The sequence below is a fragment of the Varanus komodoensis genome, unplaced genomic scaffold, assembly GCF_004798865.1.
Source record: "Varanus komodoensis strain SLA01 unplaced genomic scaffold, ASM479886v1 scaffold63, whole genome shotgun sequence".
In the NCBI taxonomy this organism is placed as follows: domain Eukaryota; kingdom Metazoa; phylum Chordata; class Lepidosauria; order Squamata; family Varanidae; genus Varanus; species Varanus komodoensis.
The window spans coordinates 1,023,629-1,049,070 of NW_025336259.1; the positions used below are offsets into that span (position 1 = coordinate 1,023,629).

Genomic DNA, 25,442 nt, shown 5'->3' on the forward strand with positions numbered 1-25,442 from the left:
GCTCGCTCCCGCTGCCTCCCTCGCTCGCTCGCTCGCTGGCGGCCGCCGATGCTGCCGCCGCCGCCGCCGCTGCCGCTGTAGAGACCGGGCCGGCGCCGCCGCCGTCGTCGCCTCCGCCGCCGCGCTCTCCGCCCGCGCGGGCCGCCCCGCTTCGCTGTCCGCTCCTGCCGCCGCCGCCGCCGTCCGGGGCGGGGGGAGGATTGATGTGGAGGCCGAGAGCGGCAGCGCCGCCGCCATGCAGCCCCCGCCGAGGAAGGTGAGGAGGAGGAGGGGGCGGCGGCGGCCATGGTGGGGACGGAGGGAGAGGAGGGCGGTGGGGGAGGGGGCTGCAGCGGGGGCTTCCCCGTTTCGCGAGGGTGCCGGGGGTGCCGTGGGGGCTCGAGGGCTGCCCAGCCTTTAATTGCGGCGGCCGGGGGGCGAGGAGTGCCGGGGGCTTCTGGTGGCAAAGGAGATCGTGGGGCGGGGTGGGGTGGGGTGGGTTGGGGAGGGGGTCGCTGCGTGATGGGGGGAGCCCTGCCCTTCATGCGCTATGGGGGACCAGTGCAAAGATGGCACAGGAAGAAACGCGTGTCGGGGTGTGTGCGTGCGCGCGCGCCCGTTTAGGTGTGCGTGACAGGGCTGGGGGGGCGTGCGACCGCGGAGACAGGTTGCATTGAAGCTGGAGGGTGGGTTGCAAGGGGCTGGGGGCTCTTTAGGGCGGTGGGTCAGTCCCAGAGGATGCGATTCAGGACTTACCGGAATCGATGCTCGTGCCAGTGGCCAGCCAGGTGAGCTGCAGAAGGTTAAGAGGGGATGCAGGTGGGAGATGGCGAAGCGACAACGTTTGGCGTATGGGATTGCAGAGAAGGGGCTTTGGGGTGCAGGAGGGGTTGCTGTAAAAGTGCTGTAGGCTCTCGTGTGCGGAGGGGATGAGGGGAAGGCCTGGGATAGAAGGTCGGCTAGACAGGGAAGGCGAGCATATGGCTACCTGGGCCATTGACGTTATTTATGAGGCCCGGACCTGGGACGTGCAGCAGATCAGGTGGTGGGCAACGGGCTGAAGAACCGGCAAAAAGGACATTAGATCCAGAAATAGTGTGGTGCACACCGGTGGGGTGGGTGGGGGTCCTGTGACGACGAGGGGGTTGCTTGCGGAGCATGTAGCAGCGATGGCCTCGGGGAGCATGTCTGCATGTCAGAGGAGGCAAATGGAGCCATTCTGGGGGTGGGGGGAAGTGTTCCAGCATCGAGAGGCTGGGCATGGGGTGAATGGGGCAGGGGTGTACTCTGTGGGCTGCAGCAGAGTCGGGGGCCCGGGCCAGGCATGTGGGTCTATGCAGCAGTGCCTTTGAAGCATTGGCTACTCTGGTGTGTGTGGGGTTTGGCGGAAGATTGTGAGGGGGTGTGTATGGGGCTTGGGGGCAGACCTTGGGATGCAGTTGGAATGGTTGCAACAGCGGCGTAAGATTTCCGATACGGGAAGCAGTTGGGGGTTGTTCCAAACGGGAAAGAGAAAGTGGGGTGGGGTTGCAGTACAGCGATTTTAGCAGCAGGCTCCAGGGGCATTGTGTGTGGGGGGGCAGGTTGCCGTGGGGGCCGAGGGTTATGTTGGTTTGTCATGGTGGGCACTATTGGGGTCAAGTCGCATTTGAGGCTGACTTACCTTGGCTGGGTAGGAAGGTTGCACTAGCTGTCAAGGAAAGTTGGAAGTGGACTGGGCGAAATGGAGGTAGCCTGCTCTGGAAGGGGGGGGTGCCAGGTGCAGTGGTCCTGTAAGGGGCTGTCAGCAGCAATCTTTTCAGGCTCAGCATGCTGGGGGGAGGGATGATGGGGGGGGGGGGGGTCCGGCGCGGGGGGGCCGCGGGAAAGCGCCCCGCCTGCGGATGGCATGGGTGCTGGAGCTGCTTTGGTTTCTGTGCAGGAGGGGGCTGGTCCTGCTTCTGCAGGGGACAGCTTGGGGTTGCCTGGATGGTGGTGTGGGGAAGTGCCAGCGGGGTGCACAGCTCACGGGTAAAGTGTCTGTGTTACATGCGTGCGGCCACAGAGGGATGGTCGGAAGCAGGATTGCCGTGCCCCTTCCTGGAGACAACCTGGTGAAAGGCCAGCTCCTCAGCGTGGGGTGAATCCAGCATGGGGTTTAGGATCCAGTTTAGAATCCAGCATGGGGTGCCATGGACACGTTTCCCCTTGGCAGGGAGAAGTGGACCGAGTACAGAGAACGGCGCTAGGGAGTGAAGGGCGATTGTGGTCTGGGGCCACCTGGGATGATGTGGACGCCCCAAGGTTGTTAGCAAGCCTGGAGAGCCGTGTGATTCACAGATGCATCAGTGCCGCACTCTCGTGAGACTGATGCCTTCATGGGAAGGCATATTTTTCTTGTGGGGCTGAGAGTCTTGCAGTGTCTTCTGGGTGGACAGGGGTGGAACGGAAGTTACTCAGGGCTATTTATAGGCGCTGAGTGCCATGTGAGGTGTGGGTGGGGAGGCCGGCATTGTTACTTGGATGCTGTAGGGTCCAGAGTGGCGTGCACGCTGCTGGCATTCTACAGGCACTATTATTGCGTCGTGTGTGTGTTTCCTAAGGGAAACGAGGCGCATGTAGGGTGCTCAAACTGTGTCAACCAAAGGCCGGGACTCCCCGGGGACCAAGATAGCTTGGCATGTTTTGGGGAGGGGCTGGGTTGCTTCACACCGACTCTCTGTTCTGAGGGTGGACTCTGCTAGGAAAGCAGCGGTTTATTCCTGTTAAAGGCCATTCCAGTCTGCACTCCCTTTATTTATGTTGTGTCCGTGTCGATGCTTTATGTGCTGTGTTTTGATTTCACATGGAATGTTTATTTCCATTCCGTGGGATAGGGTTTAAGGAATTATTTGGTGTGTTTTTCAAATAAAATTCAAACGTGTTTGACTTTCCAGGTTTTTAAAAATACCTGGGTTCTCTTTTTATTTAAATGTGTTAAAGGCATGCATATTGGTGGCTTTTGATTGTCTCTGGGAAAGACTGGGCAGAACAACTTGTCTCCCTTTGGTGGTGCTAGGCTTGGGAAGGCCTTGCTGCGGCGGGGGTCGGGGGGGGGAGATATATACTCTGAGCTGGGATTGCAAGGAGAGGTGACGAGAGCTGCTTTGCTTTTGCTTTGCTTGAGGGAAGGGGGCTGCCCCTTTCCGCCTTTTTCCTGTCTTCCTATTTCCTGTCTTCACTGTTCCCCATTTCAGGAACTGCTATGTTTTTTCTCTTCCGTGTGATGGTATAACTCAACATGATGTTCAATTAGAACAAAAAATAAGAGAGTTAATATTTCATATCTCTAAGGATTTCTGTTGCTGCCACCTCTAACAAATTAATTTGCCTTCTGCTGTGCAGCTTAGCATCAGCATGAAACAAGTCTGGGGTCATTTTCAGATACAAAGGTATATTTGACCATTGTAATTTAGAAAACACTCTGTTTAGTGAAACTGTTAGGAATGGGTGGTTGATCTGGTCAACTGTAGAGCATTGACAGCTTTTTACATTAAATGCACTATTAGGCATATTAAGTATTGGAGTTTTGTTATTCCAAACAAATTAAGTTTGCCCCTTCTCAATATCTGTGTTCTTGCTTCAAGTGGCTTTCAATCTTTATTGTTGTGGATGAATTTGGATTCTATTTGGATTTTTTAGAAGAACATAGGAGGTACCATGTCTTTACCATTCAGTTTACAAATTCCATATCAGTGCAACAATGATAGGTTGCCTAAGAGATTTCAGCTAGGACAGATACAAATAAGTCCAATTTTAATCCACAGGAATTACACTTTTCTCATTACAGCAACTTCTGAGGCTTTTTGTGGAATCCCTGAATTCTGAGGGTGGGGTGGGAGATTTGTCTCACGCCTTGCCTTTCTCCTGCCCAAGTTCACGTGGTGCAACACAACTGGACTGTGAGAGGGCATTCCAGCAATTCAGAACTTCCTTATTATTAGGCTGTTTAGTTGTCCAAAAGCATTGCTTGTGATTTTACTCAAAATGAGAGAGATCTTTGCATCATGCACATTCCATTTCAGATAGACTTTATGAAATGCTGGCACTTCGGGAAATAATAGTTAGACTCTGATGGCTGCTGACTGTGGTGCTCTTGCTCTTGAATTGTATGTCTCAAAGGATATTGTAAGGGTAGGGATCCCCATGTTTTGGCTTGGCTCATTAGCAAAATATTGTTTGTGCCTGTCTCTAGGTCTTCGAGTAGATACTAGAGGGCTTGGGGGAGCAGAAAGTGTTGCACTGGGGGAGGCGGAATCAATTCTGCCTCCAGTGTTTTGCAAACATATGTCCGAGCTTCCTTTCTGGTATATGCTAGATGTAAGAATATTATCCTATGCAGCACTAAACTTAGGAATGTTCTCAAGAGGTTCAGGAGACATGCATCTTCTGCTTTCTTTAAAGTTTGGTGCTGCAGAGAACGGTTTACTCCTCCTCTTCGTGCAGGAGAGGTGCAGGTGCTCTTTGCAGGTGCTTTTTACTACTGTTTGAACTGACTCTTGACATGAGATACTCTCCTGAAATTCTCTACAGTTCCTAAAAAAGTGAGATGAAGGGGTCATGTGTGGTTCTGGAACATCTTGCCTTCTGAAAGGGCCTGGCCAAAGTAAACAGATCTTTGGAGACCGACGTTAGAGCCACATCGTCTAGCTCAGTGAAATTCTGAAAGTGAGATATAAACCAAAAAATTGCCATTGTTTATAGAGTTGCTAACGTTGAATCAGGGGTGTTCCATAATTTACTGCCATAGTTAACTTAAAAGGAATAAAATGTATTTACAGTTGCACCATTTAATGGGTGGCTTTTTTCCCTAGGTGAAAATTACTCAAGAGCTAAAACTCATTCAGACGGAGCAGATGACAAAACTTCAAGCCAAGCATCAAACAGAATGTGACTTACTTGAAGATATGAGGTAAGGCTACAGCCATGACTCCCTGATTCCTGTAAGAGCCCTGTTTTGGAAGAACATTTGGGTTACAAAACTCCGGGAACTGACGATGGAATTTCCTCTTGGATTTCCTGCTTTCAGACTTTTAAAGCGTTGACACAGCTGGAAATGATAACTGGAGCTAACACAATGCATACTGCCACAATTTGGAAGGGGGGTGTCTGCGAATGTGTGTCATGAACAATCCAAAAATATTGGTCGTTTTTGGCAGTCTACCATATTTTATAGAACATTCTCATAATGCTTGCCAGCTTCACCTTAAAAAGGACTAGGAGTGGCAGTTCTCCCAAGTCGCATTTAAATAGCTTTTTCAAAAATCCAGCGAGTCAAATTGCATTTATACAGCCAGTCTTAGAAACCACTCTTGATGTTGATCAATGGAGAATTCATGCTTCCCTCAAACTGAACTTTTGCATTTTACCATCAAAGCATCCCTCGGGATTGATGCATATCTGAGAAGCATGTGGAGAAATAATCAATAGTTCTCTTCACAGACCATTGATTTCTAGGCCGGGCATGTTGAAAAATATTTAAAAGTTATCGATATGCCTCTTGCCCTCTGGGTCCTGTGTGCATATCACTTACTAGTTGGAAGATTATCCAGGCTTACGTATTCATATGGAAAAGGTAGCAGTTCAAAGATGGAAGTTCACAAAAGATTAAACCGGGTCATGCCTGATAAAGCGTTCAGTGCCCGTCAGTACTTTTGTGTCAGTAAATCTGCTGAACTTTTAAAGAACATGTGCACAGTCAGTCATATCATATCTAATTCAGCCTGCTTCTGTGTGGAAAAGAGCAAAGTCTATTTAGTGTAAAAATAGTGCATTGTTTGCACAGTAAATGTGAGTCAGTGTCTGGCTTGGCCGTGGAGAATTTTTTTCTCATAAATAGCAACTGCATTTTATAATGATGGCACTTGGTTTTAAATCCAGGATCTGTTGGTTTCTTTCCTGGAATGCTTGTTTTCAGTGTGCAGAGAAGTTTTGGTTTTAGACAGCACAATCAGACTTGAAGGGTATGTGAAGGCTGTTCGGTATAGTTTCTTGCTCTGCGTATAAATGGCCACTGACTGTAGGATGGAGGAATCCTGATATTAGCTTGTCGTAACAATATGCTCGGATCAGAATAACATGGTAAAAATTGCACAAATTATGAAGAGAAACGAGAATATTTTAGCTAGAACATCCTCCTTTTCTTCCAGAGTTCTTGCATATATCTGAAATTTGTGCAATCCTGCTGAGTAGGTGTGTAGCTCATTAAATTTAGTCTTCATGTCTTTAGAAAACAGATTTTATTTAATTTGTTGTATTGTGCAAAAGGACCTGTATGCTGAGTGCTATAGTTTTAGGAGGGATACAATGGCTACTGTTCTCTGGCGCTCCCAGACTAAAAATTCCCAGCATGCTCTTTGAAGGGGAGACCCCGGGAGTTTCACATGGGGCCGCAGTGTAGAAACTCTCCAGTAAATCATAAATGGGGGGAACTGCACTGGATTTCCAAGTGTGTCCTAATCCTGGACATTAAGGCAGCCTGCAGCACTATGGTGACCTGCTTGCATTCTGCATAGTTGTTTCTAGGGAGCTCCAGAGCCTTGTGCTGAAGGCTGCAGTGCCCTGGTGCTTGCAGGCAGCCCTGTCTGAGGGCATGGGGGGCAGCGGAGCAGCCCCCACTGAGAGTGAAACAGGCAGGGTTTCCCTGGTCCTTTGGGGAAGTTTGAGTAGGGATCCCACGGAGACCTCTGTGTTGGGCTTTCTGGAAGCCCGCTCGTGTCCTTAACAGCAACGCTCAGCAGAGTTGCGGGTTGCCCGCAGCACGTCGCGGGCAAGGTGGGTGTGTAAAGGCACAGCTGCGCTCCAGATCCGTGGTGTGATCCCATGTTCGCCCACAAAGCACTCAGTCTGGGTTTTGGTGAAAACAGGGTAAAATGTTTATTAAAGATGCATGAATAAAGTACACAGTGGCGAAAAGGCTGGTCATGTTCCAGGTAGAAAGCAATGAGCAGTTCGGAGAGGCAAAATTATTTATTTATTACATTTTCATACTGCCCGGCAGCCAAAGCTTTCAGTGCACTAGCAATGGACAGTTCAAAGTAGCAGGTCCTTGGCAGAGCACAACGAAGAAAATACGGTCGGGCTGGCACAGCCCTGCAGTAAGTTGCCTCTCTCGTTCCTCAGAGCCCCATTCTGTCCATGGCAAGGTGCTCCAGCTGCCTGTGCTAGGCCTTGGTTGGGGGAGAGTGCGTTCGGGCACCTGGGGCGCAGAAGCCTTGGCCAAAACCTCCTGGCGCAATCTCACAGCCCCTTATTTCGGTACCTCCCCCCCCCCCCCCCGCTGCCTTACACTTTCTCTGTGGAGTAAATATCCTCAGCCTCTCACCCCAGCCTGGGTGGAGATTTCAGAGGAATCTCCTGTGTGCGTGTCTGCTGACTGTCCTCCCCAGCTCTAGCAGGTTCCTGCTGTTCGAACAGCTGGACAGTTGGCTGTTGAATAGATTGGCTAAATGGCAGCCAGGTGACCCCTGCTAGGTCACCTGCGTTGCCGTGTCAGCACCAAGTGACCTGGCTTTTGGCTAAGTAGAGACCTGCCGCTGAGGGCAAAAAGGAGGTTTCTGCCTCTTAGACATGGGCAAGATGGAGTCAGTACGGTCTGGCTGAATGGGCCATTCCAGGCCAACCAGAACTCTCCTTCCCGCGAGAGAACTGGAACATGCCCTGGTTCCTGCCGTGGTCCCATGCCTTCCTTGGGACCTGTGGTGGGCTGCGCTGCTCACACGATACAGGCAGGAAGCATGCCGAGAGGGAGAGCTCCGTGCACGGTGGAGGTACAGTGCTTCTGTCCACTCCCTCAACAGAACGTTGCGAAAATGGTGGTCTTTTTGCAGGATGTGCTTGGTTTCAAAATCCACATCTTGTAGGGTCAGGCTCCAGTGCAGGAGCTTCCCTTCTTGCACTTTGGTCCCCTGTAGCCATTGCAAAATGGAGAGATCTGTGTAGACGGTGAGCTGCTTCTCCCATAGATCAAGATGCAGCTTTCAGACAGCAGATATCAAACCCCAGCTTTCTTTCTCTGAGATGCATCAGGGCCTCTCTTGGTCTGTGAGTTTTCTGCTGAGTGACGGTATCGGGTGTAGTGGGTGATCCAGCCTCTCCCAGTTACCATCGTCCCCACTTCCCTGTCAGAGGCATTGTGGTTAGGAGAATGCAGAAGCTTACAGCACTGGGAAAGTGGATTGCGCCTCTCTCAGCCTGTCTCCCTTCTGTTGGCAAGCCTCTGCCCAGACTCTTCTCAAGGGACAGGGTCTGTGAGGGGGGAGCCGAGGTGCCTCGGTCTTTCGGAAGTCTTCTGTAAGACCCAAGGAGGGCTGCACCTGCTTCCAGGTGTCTGGTCTTGCCCACTGCAGAATGGCATCTTGGCCTCAGCAGTCAAGTCATGCTGCTTCAGCCCCCGCAGCATGGTCTCTAGGCGGGCCGGGTGCTCCTCGCAAGGGTCTGAGAAGAAGTCCAGCTTGCATGGAGCGTGCAGCTTCGGGAGGTCCATGGGACCCGGACTTCCCTGCCAAAGGGCAGCTCACGTGGAGAGAAGCCTAGATGGGGGTGAGGTGTGGGGCAGCAGGCGAGCTGTAATTGCTGCAGTATTCTGCCCCAGTCCTTGCCGTGTACCGTTCCCCCTTTAGATCCCTCTGCCAGTGCAGTGGTCCCATGACTGTGGGGAGAGATACCAGTAGCCTTTCCATTCCTTCATGAGCTTGGACACAAGATTAGATCCAGTGTTGCTCACTTAGGATCTCAAGGGACCAGCCCGTTCTTGCAAAGTCTGTGAGGGCTCTGTGCACAGGCAGTGCCTTGAGGAGCCTGGTGGTTCATTGTGCCGCTGCCGGCCCATCTCTCTTCCCTCTGGCCATGAGTTGGGGGAATTATTATTATTATTATTATTATTATTATTATTATTATTATTATTATAACATTTCTATGCCAAGCAGATCAAGGGCTACCCACCAGGAAGGCACTCCAGCGACTGAAGAGAGGTTTGACCCACTTCCCACTTCCCACTATCCGGCAGGGCGCATGTGCTTTAACAGAGGCTGGCTCGTCGGGGGGGAATGGTGGGCACGTGTACGGAGAGTCCTGTAGATGGCTGTGGCTGGCTTGCTGGGATCCGGAATAGGTGCTCTCTACACTGCAGCATCGTGCTGCTGGCCTCACCAAAGCGATCCAGGCCCCCTTCCCTGTTTTTTCCTGGGGTGCGTGTTGTGTACTCCAAAAGCCCTGCTGCTCCCGGACAGCCGGCTGGCCACCATGTGAACGGAAGGCAGGACTGGACAGGTCTCAGTGTGGCTCTTAAGTTAGTTCCCAGATCAGTTCTATTTAATGCTCTTGTTTTTAGTAAAAATTTGAATTATTGTTGGTTTAATCTCTTGTAAACCACCTGAAGCCTATGGCAACAAGGCAGTATGTAAAAATCAAAATTTAAAAAAAAAAATGGTTTCGCTTCATGGTGTGAGTTCTTCCAGTACATACTAGTGACTTGGCTCCACTCTGGCGTGGCCTGCTCTGCACACATCCCTGCCCCACGGTTCAGAACCACCCCAGTTAGCCAGGTGTACGCATTCCCATACAAGGAGGAGGCCTGCGAGGTGTTTGGGGCCCAGCAGTGTCAGATAATTTGGGTGCATTTCTGGCGTGCGGCTGAGCTTGGCTCATGCTTGAGGGATCACTTCTTCCTGGACTGACTCAGGCAAGAGAGGGTGCCGTCCCCTTTCCTGGCCGTCGACTCACCAGGCCACTTCACAGAGCCACACGGGCCTTCCTGTGCGGGCTTTCCCCAGGAGGGCCTTCGGAGGGACCGGTCCGAAGAGGAGCAGCCTGCAGAGCAGCTGAGATAGGCGGCCACAGGGCCCGCCCAAACGGGGAAAGACCCAGCAGGGGGAGAGCGGCCACGGGCCAAAGCTCAGAAGGAGCAGGCCTCTGACGAGCATAAAGCCACTGAGAGCCACTCGCAGGAGGCTCGCTCAGACTCACTGGAGCGGCAAGGGACTGCACATGTCAGCTTCCCAAGGAAGTAAATGAGCAGGGATACAGAAGAAGGCCCTTTGTGTGCCTCTGGCTCTCTGGTCAGCTCAGGCGGTAGCTAACCCATCCATGTGTCGGGCAAGTTTGCCATCCGATCTTGTCTTCATTGAGCAATGGGAGATGGCACTGCTGCTGCGGGTGGGCAGACAGTTCGGAACTTCCACCAGCTGCTCCTTCGCTGCACGAGGCCAGAAGCAGGTTCTGTGCCACCCGTACCTTTTTCATGCCACTGCGGCAGTTTCCCCTCTTGGCAACTCGCTTCCGTATCAGCAGCATCCTCTTTACCACCTCTGCCACACATGCCAGCTGCCAGAATATGCCCCTGCCTGCCTGCCTGCCTGCCTTTCTAGTGGCCCTTTATAGCCAGAGGCTCCAACTTCCAGTGGCACCCAGAAATAGTTCTGGATTACTCCTTTATCAAAGAGACAGTACGGTAGGCGATAGACATGCAACAAGGGGTTTTGCTGAACAAGAAGCAGCCTAAAATGCAACAAGCAGGGCCAAAACAGCGACCCACTGATGTTTGTGGCGGTGTCCACAGCAGTTTCTCACACCCCCAAATAGGCCCAGGGGCCCAAAAAAGACCAGGGACCGCTGCTGTAGCAGGTCTGTCGCACCATGGCCTGGAGCCGGATGAACCACTTCCCACACCGCTGCTGGAGCTGAAGGAAGCAGACTCGGGGCCTCAGAGGCATCTGCGGTGCCGTTGCCCCTGACCACATCCTGCCACTCGGGCAGGCACAGAAGAGGAACGACAGCCTGGAGCAGGTGCCAGGCTTGGTAGCGCCTTTCTCTGCACCGCTCTAACCCCCTGCATGTTCCTTCCCCCGGTTTGGTTTTCGATTCCCACACCTGTGCAGTTTCTTTCTTGATAAAAGCAAATGCAGACATGCTTCCGCAGGGCCATGGATGACCACAAAGTGCGACCCATAGTTTGGCTGTGCTGGGCACTTCTTGGGTGCAAGGGGGACCAGAGAAGCGTTCGTGAGGTTCTTTTCTGGAACGGCGAATGCCCGAAGTACCGGGGACGTGTCGTTGCCGGCACACCTTAAGCACAAAGGTGCATTTCCCCCGTTGTGTTTTCAGTGGGATTGCTGCATTAGGATGCGGACAGAGGGTTGACTGGCAGCCCCTTCCATCCCTGCCTTCATCTTTCTTGCCACTCGCTTCATCCGCTGGCCTAAGTGGATTTCTTAGCACACTCCACTTCAGCACATTCAGAAGATGTGGCTACTGCTCTGCCGGTATCTGTGGCAAAGCCAATGCTGGTGAACTCCGAGCTGCTTGTCTCAGCCCTTCAGATGCACAGGTTGGAGAACATAGCCCCATTTTCAACACTAGCAGTGTCTCAGTGTCCTTGTAGTCCCTCCAGGTATGGGTGCAGGAGGAGGGGCTGCTCCCTAATCCCCCACCTTGCCCCTGCGCAACCAACAAAACTGGCTGACTATGCTGACTTCCTGCCTTCCTGCCCCCATCGCTCTCTTCCTTTCCAATTCCATATGTCTGAGCAGCTCATTCATCACAATGCGGGGATGCCAGCACCCCTCTCCTGTGCTTGGGTGTGGGCTTTGAAGGGTTAAGGCAGAAGTACTTGCTGCTGCCCGGGTGGAAATGGCTCTAAAAGAACTCAGCTTGATGGCAGGCACAAGCTCTCCAGGACTGGAGTCCTTAGTTCCGCTGCTGCTCCTGTCTGCTGCAGGTGTAGGGGAACACGGGGCGGGCGGCAGAGCAGGACTGTGGAAAAACCCATTCCTGCCTGGCCAGATAGGGTTGGTGGTCTGCGGTGGCTCCAGATGTCTCTCTGCAGACTGCAGTGCCATGATTGCTGCTCCTCTGGCGGAGCAGCTTCCCAAAGACAGAAAAGTTTTCTGGCACTGGATGCTGCTGTGTCTTGAAACAGTTTGGCTGGAGAGTGGAGGGAAAATAGGGAGCGAGTTGACCATCTGTTGGGCCTACCATAGGCTGCTTGCAGCCAACCAGCCCCCAAAGGTTATTCATAGGGTGGCTTAGGATGACATTGGCAGCCACCTGGTGCCTGTGCCTTTGCTCATAATTCTCTTTCCTGCTAGAACCAGAGGAAAGGGTGCCAGCAGAATCCTTCCTCGCGCTTCCCTAGGAGGCAAAGGGGCCATCTAGTTAGTAAAAACTGATTGCTCTAAAAATTCTCTGGGCGTTTAAAATGTACCGTTAATTAAGTGTCAACACACTTCCCCACTTTTTCTCATTATGCAGGCTGTTAAATATGGGTTGAAAAATGTCTTGTCTACCAACAGGCAATTTTAGGTTTCTGTTCTCGGGCTATTGTAAGATTTGTCAGTGCCTAAAATACAAGTGAGCTGAATTTCCAGTTGTGCTTTAGTTGGTGTTGATTATTCTCATTTCAGGTGTGATCAGGACCAATCCTGATCATAAGTTCTATTGGCTGCTTTTAAAATCCCTTTGTAATTTAGATGTCAAATATGCATTGTTAATTCCGGCAGGGGCTTAATTAGCATGTAAATGTAATTAGCAATTCAAAGTCAGCATTGCAGATTTTAAAGAAACGGTTTTAGAGGCTCTCTTAGAGGAGCATGGGGAAGGTATTAATCCTTTAATAAAGATTATACAACCTTTACTCCCAGAAACTTAGTGATGTATAAGAACCCTCCTTCCCATTGAGGTAGACGACTGCGTTCGTGCAGCTGAACTCATCCTAGAGTTGAACCTGACACCTGCATGAGAATACAAACTGCTCCGTCACATTTGTGACAACAAATTAAAATTGAGGCACTAGTCCTTTTCTGGATCAGTGTCTCAGAGGAGAACTGCCTGCTAAGTAAGAGGTGTGTCCTGATCCTGCTTCCCTTCACAACAAGATACATGTGTGAAGTTGGTTCCTCCACTCTGACAAAGCTAAAGACCAAAGTGGGACTCGCACTCCTCGGAGCAGCTGATAGGAGTGCAGCACTGTCCCCACAGGGCCAGAAAAGGAGCAGCAGGTGGGCGCACGAGACACGCCAAGGTCTTAAATACAGCTCCCTGCTGAATCTTTGACTTCTCACTAAGGACCTCCTTAAATTAATACTTTGTGCCTTGACCAGTTGTCCAACACACTTTGCATTATCTCACTCGTCGGCTTTTTCATATTACATGTCAGGCATCCTCAGCTAAGCACAGCTGCATATATGTGTTCTAAGTGTCAAGCCCACCCTAAGCCATCGGGAAGGCTGGATATAAAATCAGGATTAAAATAAACAATTAGGTTGTAAGAAAATTTGAAGTCACTAAGCTGGATCCCGGAGGGGAACGTTTGAAGAATACCAATCTATAGCTTCTTGTAATTCACGCAAAAGTTGACTGTAAAGTTTATACTGATCTTCTTCTGAAACTCTTTGGCGTATTCCAGTAGCCAATATATGTTTGCGATATGTAATGCAATATGTATGATCTCAAGTGCCTTTCCAGAATCCAGATTGAACGCCAGCTATTTCTCACTCCATATAAGCAAAATTATTTAATGCAACACCTTGAGCATCACTTTGCTTGCAGGGGGAAAAATGCAGTAGTCTCAATTCCTGGGGATTGAAATGCTTATTGAATGTTTTCGGTCTGTGGCCATTTTTTGTTTTCTGCGTTTTTTGGAATGTTCTTGTTAGAATTTGGACTGACTCACTCTGTGTAGTTTGGACTAGTTGTTTGTATCCTGTCCATTCTGGGCACTTTATTCCTTCTAAATGCTTTCAAAGCAGCATTCAGTTTACTTCTTAGTATGGCGGGTTCTTCTTCATAGGATTCCTTTTCAAGGCAGGCCATCATCATCCTTTTGTCTCGAGATAGTTTTCCATATATTGTTTCCACCTTCTCCTAATTTTCTCCTGGTCAGGTAGTATGTTCCCCTGTTGATTTTTCAGCTTTCCTGCATTTCCTTTTGATTTCGTGGATTGGAAGAGAAAGGTCCCTTGTTTTCCCTTTTTATTGTTCATTTATATTGCTTTGCATTGGTCATTGTGGTGGTCCTTTTCGCCTCTCCCTGATAGTTGCTGAAAAGTTGTTTACAGGATTCTGAACCTGTTTCTGTCCCCTTTTGCTCTTCTGTCCTTTGTAATTGTGCTCCTTCCAGCATCTGTTTAGGCTTTTTTTTTTCACTGCTTGCTACAGGAACTGTCTTCTGGCATTTTCCCTGATAATGTCTTTGGTTGCAGTCCACCGTTTTTCTGGCTCACGGTCATTTGCGTTCAGTAATGAAAATCTGTTTTTATGTGGAATTTAGATTCCTCAGAGACGTTATGTTGAAGTTGCATTTTGCCACTATGTTTCTGCTAGAGATCTTTTTCGGCTTTACTCTGATTTTTGATTTAGGAGTGCACGGTCACTACCCCAATCTGCTCCTGGTCTTGCTTTGGCAGTGGGAGTATAGCTTCTCCATTTCTTACTTCCAATTACATAGTTTATGTGGTTTCTGTACGTGCCATCTGGTAATGTCCTTCCGTAGCCATCTGATTGGTTGCCGGAAGTCATTTTTGTGATGAACAGATTGTTGGCTTTGCATTATTTCTTTGCATTCTCTTGCATTATTTCTTTGCATTCTCCTCCTTTATTTCTGATCCCTGGCCAGCTTCTCCCACAGCGTAGGATTTTGCTTTGTTTCCTACCATTGTGTTCCAATCACTTACGATGCTCAGCATGTCTTGAGTTGGTATGTTATCAGTTTCCACTGAGACTTTTGATTTTTCCTTCCGCCTCTGCTGTCGAAGTGTGGGCTTGAATGACAGTTATGTTGATATGAATTTTGTTTTCTGTGAGAATTTTAAAATGTGATAGAAAATCAGCTGGAAGGAAATGGATAGGGTGCTATCTCCTGGCCTGCAGGATATCATATATACCTTAAGCCTTCCTTATAGGTTCTTAAATGTGTATTATTACAATTCTCCACCATACCCCTGAAACGCATGTAATCAGACTGTGCCTTCTGAAGGGCAAACTCTATATGCTGTTCAGCATGTGATTAAACACTGGGAGAAGATTCGGCCTCCGACTCCCCCTGATGCCGTGCCAAAGATTCAGTGGTTGCGATGCAGAGGCGACGCCTTCCCATCCAAGATGCGACGGGTGGCCATGAGTGGCACTGTCCCCACCCACCCCGTGTGGCCCTCAGGACCAAAACCATTTCCTCCCCTTCGGATTTTAGAGTCTGTTATCAGCATGGCCAACAAAGCTCAATATGAACATGTAATGAAACATACAACTTCCTGAAACAATTTGCTGGCATCAAAATATCACTTTAACGCATGCTGTCATATGGTTTAATGTAGAATCCGCATGAACTTCTAATTAGTTCCAGTTTGTTAGTGAAATCCTAGACCTCCAGATGACAAGCGTCCAACTTTTAAAGGAATGTTTTCATAATATCTGGCTGGCACGGTTGCGGACATGGTTATTTACTGAACTGTATTCTGCTTCACAGAGTCCCGTGTAAACTTCCACTTTGGGGGAAATTCAAAGGGGGAAACTCGCGCTGCCACAGGGCACTGCTTCGCTTCTGCAGCATTGCATTTGACATCCATCCGTAGCATTAGTCAAAATGCCCTTCAAGTTACACGCTCAGTTCCTGACAGGGAAGCTACAAGCACAAAAAGTAGCTTTATGCATAACGTACTTCAACATTAATCTATACCTGGTATGTTGGGAATGGAATATTAGAATATTCTGAAGGATCGATGCTGCTATTACCTTCAACAGCAAGTGTACAACAGCCTGCTATGAGCAAGACATTTCTGTAGGGGTCAGGTGGCCTTTTACCTTTCAGGAGAGACGATAACGCATGCTCTGCAGGCAGACATTCCTGTATTACCTCCCTGGTTCAGTTGCTGCCATTTTGGGATCCCAGCAAACAGGGAAAGGTCCCTGCTTCAGATCTTGGAGACCTGTCACCAAGCCGAGTACATAATACCAATAATAGCTGGACCAGAGGTCTGGCTTGGAGTACAACAGTTTAACATGTTTGCATATGCTTGCTTGAGCCCAACTGCTACTTCTCTCCGACCGCAAATCTTGTATGCAATGCTTGGCCCTCAGCAGGCTTAAAATAAGCTGCAGGAAGTGGGTCTGGGAAATTTTCTTTTCTCATGGGGGGCATGAGCTGGTTTGTTCATAATGGGTGCCATGGCTCCACCTCTGAGTTTTAGGCCTAATTAAGGCTGTGACAAGTCAGAGAGGCAGGCGCCCATATGTTAATGTGTGAGATATTTTGGCTGACCCCTGAACTGTCACCAGTGTTTAAGACATGGTGGCATTATCTTAGTAGGACACCCAGCTGGGTTCACATAAAACTTGTGTTCGAGGAATTGCACTAAGCTACGTCCAGGGTTGCACTGTGGACAAACAAACCCGTATACAACTCGGGGCCAGGCTGTCTAATAGATGTTTTCCCCATCAATGCTCAGTCGAACTTTGAGATCTTGAGAGGAGGCTGTGCCCGGGGTTTATGCAGAACAGAATGGTGTCACCTCGCAGGCAGGCCTTCTCAGTGCTGGCACCCACCCTCTTGAAAACTACCTGTGCAGTTTTGAGGTAGAAATGTGAACACCTCCTACAAAGGCACTTGTTCACCAAGGCTTGCTCCAGCCTGTAATTATTTGCATTGAATCACATCTCCTCTTTCTTACTGCTCCTGAATTGTATTTGGTTGTTTTTTGAGCTGCAATTGTTTTCAGTGGTGCATTTAAATTTGATTTTTAATATGTGCATAGGAACTGCTCAGATTTTATTATATTAAGCTGTACATATTCAATGATAGCAATAATAATGGCTTAATTATAAAAATGGTAGTAGTATTGCATGAAATGTGGGAGGCATTGCCAAAAACACATTTAGGGTGCAATCCAGTTCGGATGCATGCAGTCCTCTGGGTAATTACTGGCATCCTGTGGAGGACAGAAGGAGCACGAGGCGATGGTTGCCTTTGCTCTTTTCCTGCCCTGTAGCTCAGCTGGACAGCTGATTTCTGCCATCAACCAATGCGAGGGAGGCAGGCAGGCCAAGGTGCCTCCAGGATAAATTGTCACCTGGCAGCAGCACCTTCCTCTCTCCCTGGAACACCCTTGAACCTTCTCTCTGAGGACCTCCACCTCCTGAGAGAGGATATTGGCAGCAAAATGCATAAAAAGGAAGTATTGTTTATTTCTCCACTGGATCTATAAGCCGCACCCAGAAGTCACACAGACTCCCTGTTCTGTGCAGTACCATTTGTCAAAGCCTTTCCTCAGAACATGAAAAAGAAACCAAATATAATGTATGGCTATGAAGAAATGCCTCTCAGCATGGAATGAATTTCACCTATATTTTTGTCTGCTAAAGAGGGGGGATGTTAAATTCTGTCAGCAACTTGGTTAATTCGATTTACCTTTGTATTTGGGGATGTCCTGTTCTTCAGACTCCACCACTCCATGCTTTCTGCTCTGATGCTTCATTTCTCTTCCCCTGACAGCTCTCTGTGTGCCACCCTGATCTGTTCTTGGAGGGTTATCAACCTCTAGGGTTGATCTGGGGCATGTGCCAGAGGGGGAGAGAAATTCCTCTACGTGTGGCAGAAATACGAAGTAAAGCTCTAACTGACTGTGATATGCTGGTTGGTGGTTGTGGCTCCCGAGATGGGAAATCTCCCATAAAAGTAGTAAGCAGAAATATGATTGCATTACACTGGTGTACCTTTACTTTCTTAGGGGGCAATCCTATGCAGATTTAGACCAAAAAGGGCCTACAACTCCAGCGTGCCCCATGCTAGGAGTAGTAGATCTTCTTGCTCTCCAAGCTTGTACAGGATCCCACCTGTACCATGTCTGTATTTAATCTGTCCTTTCTCGCTTTCATTGTTCTCAATCACCCCAATTTAGCAAAAAGATCAGTTGCGCAGAATCGGGCTTCTACACGCACTGCTGGATTACTGCTTTGGCATAGCAGTGTGTATGCTCACTATTTGCAAGCAATGCTTGGGCAAACCTGTTCTATTATTTATGCTGGAAGAATAGACTTGCAGAATTAAAATGTTCCTCAAACCTTGACTGTATTATTCAGACTTGACAGAAGTATATTAGTTCCTCCATTCTGAATAAAAGTGGTGCTTTTTTCATATAGTTCTTGAAGGGCAGTATGGCAGAGCGGTGCCCTGCAAACACACCACATGTGTTGGGTATAACGTGCCTCCTTAGAAACATGTTTTACCTGCTAGACTTCAGTAAACCACATGAAGAGGAACCCAGGTAAATACATATTAAGCTATTCTGCCCTTAAGTTAATGTTGAAAAGAAAATTCTTGCACCAATCCAAATTACTGCTCTGGGAAGAATGAATGAAACCGATCCAATTTGGCTCTAGGTCCAGGTTTTTTAAAACGACTGATGTTTACCATGTTCCATTTGCAGTGACCTTCATTTTCTTTTCGTTTTTACTTTAACTTTCCAGTTCCAAAAACGGTTTTTGAGTATGCCTTCCGACAGTTGCAGTCACAATTCTTCTGTTTACTGTACAAGTGGTTGTCTTGTGTTTGGATCAGAGTGCACCTGAGCACCCAGTGGAAACCTTAAAAGGAAAGAAATTAATCTTGCAGACACATCCTGCAAGCGTGGCACAACCTACAGAGTAGGGCAGGTACAGCAAACTTGGATGGATCTGTGCTGGGTGTGGTGGTTGGCCGGCCAGGGAGGAAATCAAGAAAATGCAGCATTTAGTGGCTGGGTTGTGCTTGCTTGCTTAATTCCATGGCGTTTAATTTTTGCAGCTTTCACAGAGAATGTTTAACAATGTTATGCTCAGAGCATGAAGTGCTATATTAAAAGGGCATGTATTCACAACGTGGACAAAAGGCTGGATTGTGCTATTTTTGAAAGCATTTAAACCTAAAGTGTGGTGCCTCTCTGTCTTACTCTTTCTTCTGGCAATTACAACAGTCAGGTCATTTTTGAAAAGCATACATTTCATAGGTTTCTTTCCTAGGGGCATCTAATAAAGGATAATTCTTCAGTTTCTGCCACTCCTTCATTTCACGCCCTAATTATGCTCTTACCAATGCCAGTGCTCTTTTTAAAAAAATCCTAGAAAGAAAGTAATCTGCATCGAGCAGTTACTCTCTATCAGGGTTACCAGGTAATGGTGCAGATTTGATGGTCACCACCGAGTGTACGTCATGTCGGAGCATGACAGTCCAGCCTTATTAGCCTTTGGACATGGGCAACGGTGGTAGCTTCACGTATAGGATCATCCAACATGTTCTGCCTCCTGGTTTTACCAGAACTCGAAATAAATTGCTGGAAGTTAGCAGAACTGGAAAATAAATCAATAGATTTGCAGATGCATTTCTGTCAGCACCCTTTGTGTAGCATGAATGGCACTGACATGTCATGTGCTCTGGAACGAGAGTTGGCAGCTAGACTGCTTGCCGCAAAGCCAGTGATATGGGGTGGAACGTTTTCCAGTGCCGTAGTTTTGTGGAAGAATTTCCATGCTGTGTAAGTCTCTGCTTATCCAGAGTAGGGTGGGCTGCTCTGCCATAGTCAGTCACGATAGGGAAGCTCATGTTGGATGGCAACTTCTACACGTTACTCTTCTGTAGTGAGCATTTACAAACCTTCGTGTTCAGTTGCCTGAGGGGAAACGGAAAAGTAAGGTAGGGCCACCCCTTCCTGTTTACGGTGCAGTTGGGCTTCTAACTCCTGTTGCTCACATTCTTCAATAGCAGACTGAAGGGAAGCTGAAACTAAGGCTGTGATTACTGCTCTGTCTCTATCCTTTCTCTTAAGTTTGGGAAGTTGGAAGTGTTTGTGTAAAACTGGTTAGTCATCTAGTGCTTGTGGTAGCTTAGAGGAAGGATATAATGCCAAAACCCAAGAAGACTGAAGTGAAACACCAAAGGGATCACCATAGTGAAAACACGAAAGGAGAAGGATACTTGTAAATGAAAAATTGTGGGCAGCGGTTTGTGAACAATGCAACAAGAATGAAGAAGCATCGGTAACACTCAGAAGCTGTCTTGTAAAAATGCAACACAAATGCAGGAAAACACTATGAAGGGGTGGAAATCAACTGGGAAAAGTCTGCCTCAGGAACCCATGAAAGCAAGCAAATTAACACCTTTAACAGTACTACAGATTAGCATCTATATTTTAAAAATATATTAGCTTGAAAGGTGTAAAGCACTTTTAACATTCTTAATGCAGCTTTGAGCCCAGACTATTTAACTCATTTGGGGGAAAAGTATCTATTCTGTTTGCACCAAAAATGCTCAAGCTTGCTTACAGTAACTTTAAAAAATAGATAGTATAACTGCAACTGAGATAGAGAAGCGTAGTCCTCTCGCCAGTCACAGTACCCAAAATGTCTGTGCTTTTGGTTCTGTAGTCCCAGAGCAAGTAGAGTTTGGCCAGTCAGTCACAAGGCCTGAGCCTAACCTACCTCACAGGATTGTTGAGAGGATAAAATGGAGAGGAGGTTGGCGTAGCCAGCTTGATTCCTTGCAGGAAAAAAAGCAGGATATAAATATAAGCACTGAAATACATTTGAAATAGAACTGATAAATGGTGCAGACACTTACAGTGTCAGCAAAAGAAAGTTAAACTGTTGATATAACATACATATTCTGTACATTCTTTGCTATGTATTCTAAAAACATTGCATTATTTCAATTGTACACATTTTTGTTAAACATAAATGAACATCTTAAGGAAAGTATGTCCTTACATTGTTACAAATGTTTCAGTGATTTCCGTATAAAGATTTGCATGAGTTTAAATTTAACATTTAAACTATATTGTATAATTAATTTCTGTTAACCAAATATTTTAGTTCAAGTATTTTACAGCCATTGACAAAACTTTTTTTTTTTTGCTGTATATAAAGTTGTCATGGATTCTATTTTTAGTTCTGTTGACTAAATATGGGATAGTTTAGGAGCTTATTGAGGGGGAATGTATGCTGAGGAGTAAAAATCAGTCAAACTCACTGGTCAACATGTTCTTGAATTTTAAGACTCACTAATGAAACGGGACGTTCCTGCCCTCCCCTCCTTGGTCTTGACCTGGGCTGAACATGTGACAGTCTTGTATTCCTGAATTGCCTTGCTTGTCTAAGGTTAGATGTGTTCTTCCGCTGCATTTTTTTAACTTCAGTATCCTTTATACTCCCTTAACCCTGATAGTATTCTCATTCACAAACTTAGTGGATTGTTTGGCTTGAGCCCATGCACTCATTCTGCGAATGAGTGTGGATTGTTGAGTAACACAGAAACAGAGCGAGTCAGAAGAGGTCTCCCGGGCCATCTAGTCTGACCCCGGCTCCAGCCAGCTCCGCTCATGACATGCCTACCATGTGCATGTCCAGCCAGTCCTTGAACGCCCCCTCCGATGGGACTTCAGTCACCTTCCGTGGAAGCCCAGTCCATGCCCTTGCGGTTCTAACCGTCAGGAAGTGCTTCCTGGCATCCAAATGGAACATATTGGGTCTGAATTGGAAACATGGATTCTAATCCCCCTATAGCAATTTCAGCATGAACAGCCCTGGGCAAGTCATAAAGTAACATCCTGACAAGGCCTTTAAAAAAGGGATGAACTAGTCTTCTGCTGCATTAGGCCAGATATATGGCATGCTGATGTGGGTGCTTGCCCCTTCTCTGGAAAGTGTAGATGTTGGTTTCAAATTCCCACCAGAGCGATTTAGTTCTACTAAATCTAATTTTCTTGTGACTATTTGTTAATACGATGTGCCATCAAGTTGTTTCTGACTTACTGCAGCCCTCCAAAATGACCAGCCCTTAGCAGTCCTATTTATTTGGCTCTTATAAACTAAAGACCGTGGCTTCTTTTATGGAGTCAATCTGTTTTATTATATTATATATTTATTATATATATTAATGTATTAAATATAATACATTATATTTAAATGTATTAATATACATTTAAATATTATTTTTATTGTATATTTTTAACTTTGTAACCAACTCAGCCAGCTTTATTGGCTAATGTGGTGGGATAAAACTCCAATAAATAGTAATAAAGCTATCTCATGTTTAGTCTTCTTCTCCTGCCTTTAACTTTCCCTAGCATATTTATCTTCTCCAGAGAGTCATGTTTTTTCATCATTTGCCCAGAGCACAACAGCCTCATTTTACTTCCAGGAAGAGTTCTGGCTTGTTTTGATATTCATTCTTGGTCATTTTTCTGCCAGTCCAGACTATTTGCAAAACTCCTCCAGTGCCCTGTTTTGAACACACGTTTTCTTCCTATCAGCCACCTTCAATGTCCCACTGCCACATCCATATGTAGTAATCAGGTACAGTAGTGTGGCTGATCGGGGAAACAGCCATACACGCTCGTTCCTTCACTGCTGCCCTTCCAGGATCCAGTCATCTGATTTCTTGGCTGCGGTCTGCGTTTGAAGTGTTGACTGAGCGAGGTATACAGAGTCTTTCACGATCAAGTTTTCTTCACTGTTGGCAGTAAAGTCCTGGAATTCTTCAGTAGTCATGAGTTTCCTTTTCTTGATATTCAGCTGCAGTCCTGCTCTTGCACTTTCTTCTTTCACATCCATCAGCAGTTGTTTCAATTCACTGCTACTTTCTGCCAGTAATAGAATATCTTATATTATTGATGTATCTTCCACCAGTTTTCACTCCTTCCTTGGCTCCCAATTCAGATTTATTTATAATATGTTCTGGGAGATAAAATGCACTCTTGTCTGATGTCTTTGTCTATAGTAAAGCATAGTTTCATGTCCACATTGAAGGTTAGACACCAGGATAATCAAGTGCTGAGGTACCCTAATTTCTTCCAGGACCATTCATAGCTTCTTGTGATCCAGACAGTCAGTGGCTTGGCTATAGTCAATGAAGCACAGCCTCATAACCCCTACATATCTGTCTGTCTGTCTGTCTGTCTGTCTGTCTATTAGATTTATATCCTGCCTTTTCTTCTTACAACGAACTCAAAAGCAGCTTACATCATTCTCCCCCTCCTGTTCTGAATCATCCCTACAAGAAGAACCCTGTGAGGTAGGTTGGGCTGACAGTCTGAGACAGGCCCAAATTCACCCAGTTGGCTCCCTGGCTGAGCAGGGACTAAAAACCATTTCTCCTAAGCCCCAGTTCCATGCGCTTAACCACGACACCACACTGGCTCTGAATTGTGTGTGACCAAAACCAAACACAGATACAGTGGATTAGCAGCCGGATGTAGAAACACTCCAAATAGCAATATGCTGTTGTACCTATAGGACAGTAAAATGTTGAAACCGAAAATCAGTGTATCAGGAATAAATTTACTGAGGCTTGTGCATCCGCAGCCCCATGTTCCTGCCTACCGGAGAAGCAGGTGTAAAAGGGTCCCTGTAGTTGTGAGAAGGAAGAAAAGCCTGACAAAAGAAGGGATCAAAGTGCAAATACTATATTTTTCAGTGCAGATAACAAGATGGGGATCTTAATCTTTGGCCCCTCTGTGATTTGGTCCTTCATTAAATACAGGGGACCAAGGACAGGCAATGTCTCATTAATTCCTCTTAAACACCAGTTGTTGTTCTTTTGTTTTTTTTAAAGAGCTAGAGTGGGAAAGAGGACTGGAAGGGAGCTGATTTGAGGAGACGAACTCTTAAAAGTGCAACATAAACTGAAATTTTACTGGAGGAAGTTTATTTTAAGACCTTGATTTTACAGACAGGTTTTCTCACAGAAGCAAAGCAAGGGCAAAGACGTACACAGAGTCCTAATGCGTTTCCCATGGTAAGTGCAGAGGTCTGTGCAGAGGTCTGTGTGCAAACTTAGGATATAGATCTTTAGCCTGAAAGGATGGTATTAAATGTTAGTGTTTTTACCCGTGGCTTGTCTTGGAGCCTGCTGCCCTTAGGGTTCCCGGTGGCCCATCAGGAGCCTGCCTTAGCCGGAGGACTGAGGAGGGGGAGGTGATGTGGTCTGCAAAGATTTCCTCCCCCGAGATCCCACCTTCTCTTTGCTGGCCTCTCCCTGGGAGTATTTGCTGTTACCTCTAATAAGGGAGCGGAGATAACCGGGTGATTGCACTCTGTTTATTAAAGTGTGTACAGGTGTCAAGTTCAAAGGTCACATAGACGTGAAAAGATCATGCCTCACTTTTTCACTGAGATATCTGTGAATTGTGAGACTGCTTCAGACAGAATATGCAATGTGTCACATTGCGTCACATTCTGTGAGACTTGTGTAGTTCAGGAAGTGTTCCTGGAATGCTTTGACTATCTGAAATGGCCCTTTTATCACTTCATATGCAGATCCAGGTATTAGACAATACCTCAACACATACCTGGATTGCAACGCATTTCTAGGATAGGTTGCTCTCGTTTTACTAAACTCATAAGATTGCAGCAAAGTACAGAAACGTTGGATTATTGGTACAAGCCACTGCAGCTCAGATGAGTTATTTCAAGTTCGTGAAGGAGGTTTGCTTGAATGTAATATTACTGCGCAATATTTGGGTTTCACTGTTTTGTGGATCAGAGAAGTAAAAGGGTAGTGTGAAGAACTGGGTGGCCCAAACCACACCAGGAACCCAGTGCTGCCTATTCCAGGTGGCCTGCAGAGGAGGATGGGCGGTTGCAGAGAAGCTGCAGGAATTGTGTGCACCTCTCTCCATTGAGGAAGAGTTAGGACAGTGTAAAGAACTGAGGCAGATCATTTATGAACAAGCTAAAAAACGCTGGTCCAAACCAGACCCCATTCGTTCTCCCTTCTGTTATAAGAATGAGCCATTCTGGTATGTATTATATATCTGGACTTCCAAAACCCTTTTGACAAAATCTCTTATCAAAAGCACCTAAGTAAACATAGCAGCCTTGGTTACAACGATGGATGCTGCTATGTTGGAGTAAAAAGCAAATGGCTAATTCACAGAGTTGTTCTGGTTCTTCTTTCAAACAGCATATGATCCATGCAGGACAACACAGTGGCTTCCAAGGTTTGTAAGTTGTCAGCAGCTTCAGGAAATCTGTTTGTTGAACCCTTGGATCATCATTGCAATTTTTAATAGTATAGCTCTAGTTATTGACTGCTAATTCTTGGAACAGAGGAAAGAACAAAGACTGATATAGCAGCAATTTATCACACCAATATTGTGCTTAATGTGCTTAATTCAGTGAAAAACATACATTAAGATAAGGCTTAATTCTGCCTAGATAAAATGATTACTAAAAGCAAAAGCCTGTCAGTGCATTTCTGGCATACAGACTGTTCCCTGTGTATAAAATGGAGCACAGCTGATGCTAACAGCTTTCATTTTCCTGCAAGCAATTCTATGGTTACCTTTCTTCCCCCACCCCCATGGGAAAAGCCATCAGTCTTGGTGCTCTATTGTGTCTGGGATGCAGTGTTCCTTTTAAGCTTTTGGTGTACCCCAGTGTCTTTCTGATGAAAGCAGGATTGCTGCCTAGGATTTACTATTTGT

The 25,442-nt window shown here is 47.1% G+C and overlaps 1 protein-coding gene across 3 annotated transcripts in view; it reads left to right on the forward strand.

Moving 5' to 3' along the window:
• The first annotated feature begins 107 nt into the window (after positions 1 to 107).
• The window catches only part of FCHSD2 (FCH and double SH3 domains 2), a 160,597-nt gene continuing 135,262 nt past the window's right edge, over positions 108 to 25,442 (forward strand). For 2 of the 3 annotated variants that reach the window (XM_044450188.1, XM_044450189.1), the window contains exons 1-2: positions 109 to 256; positions 4,812 to 4,909. In XM_044450188.1, the coding sequence (XP_044306123.1) occupies positions 236 to 256; positions 4,812 to 4,909 (119 nt within the window). In that variant the 5' untranslated portion in view covers positions 109 to 235. Of the gene's footprint in view, positions 257 to 4,811; positions 4,910 to 25,442 lie in introns of all 3 variants that reach the window. The other variant, XM_044450190.1, reaches the window with a different exon arrangement.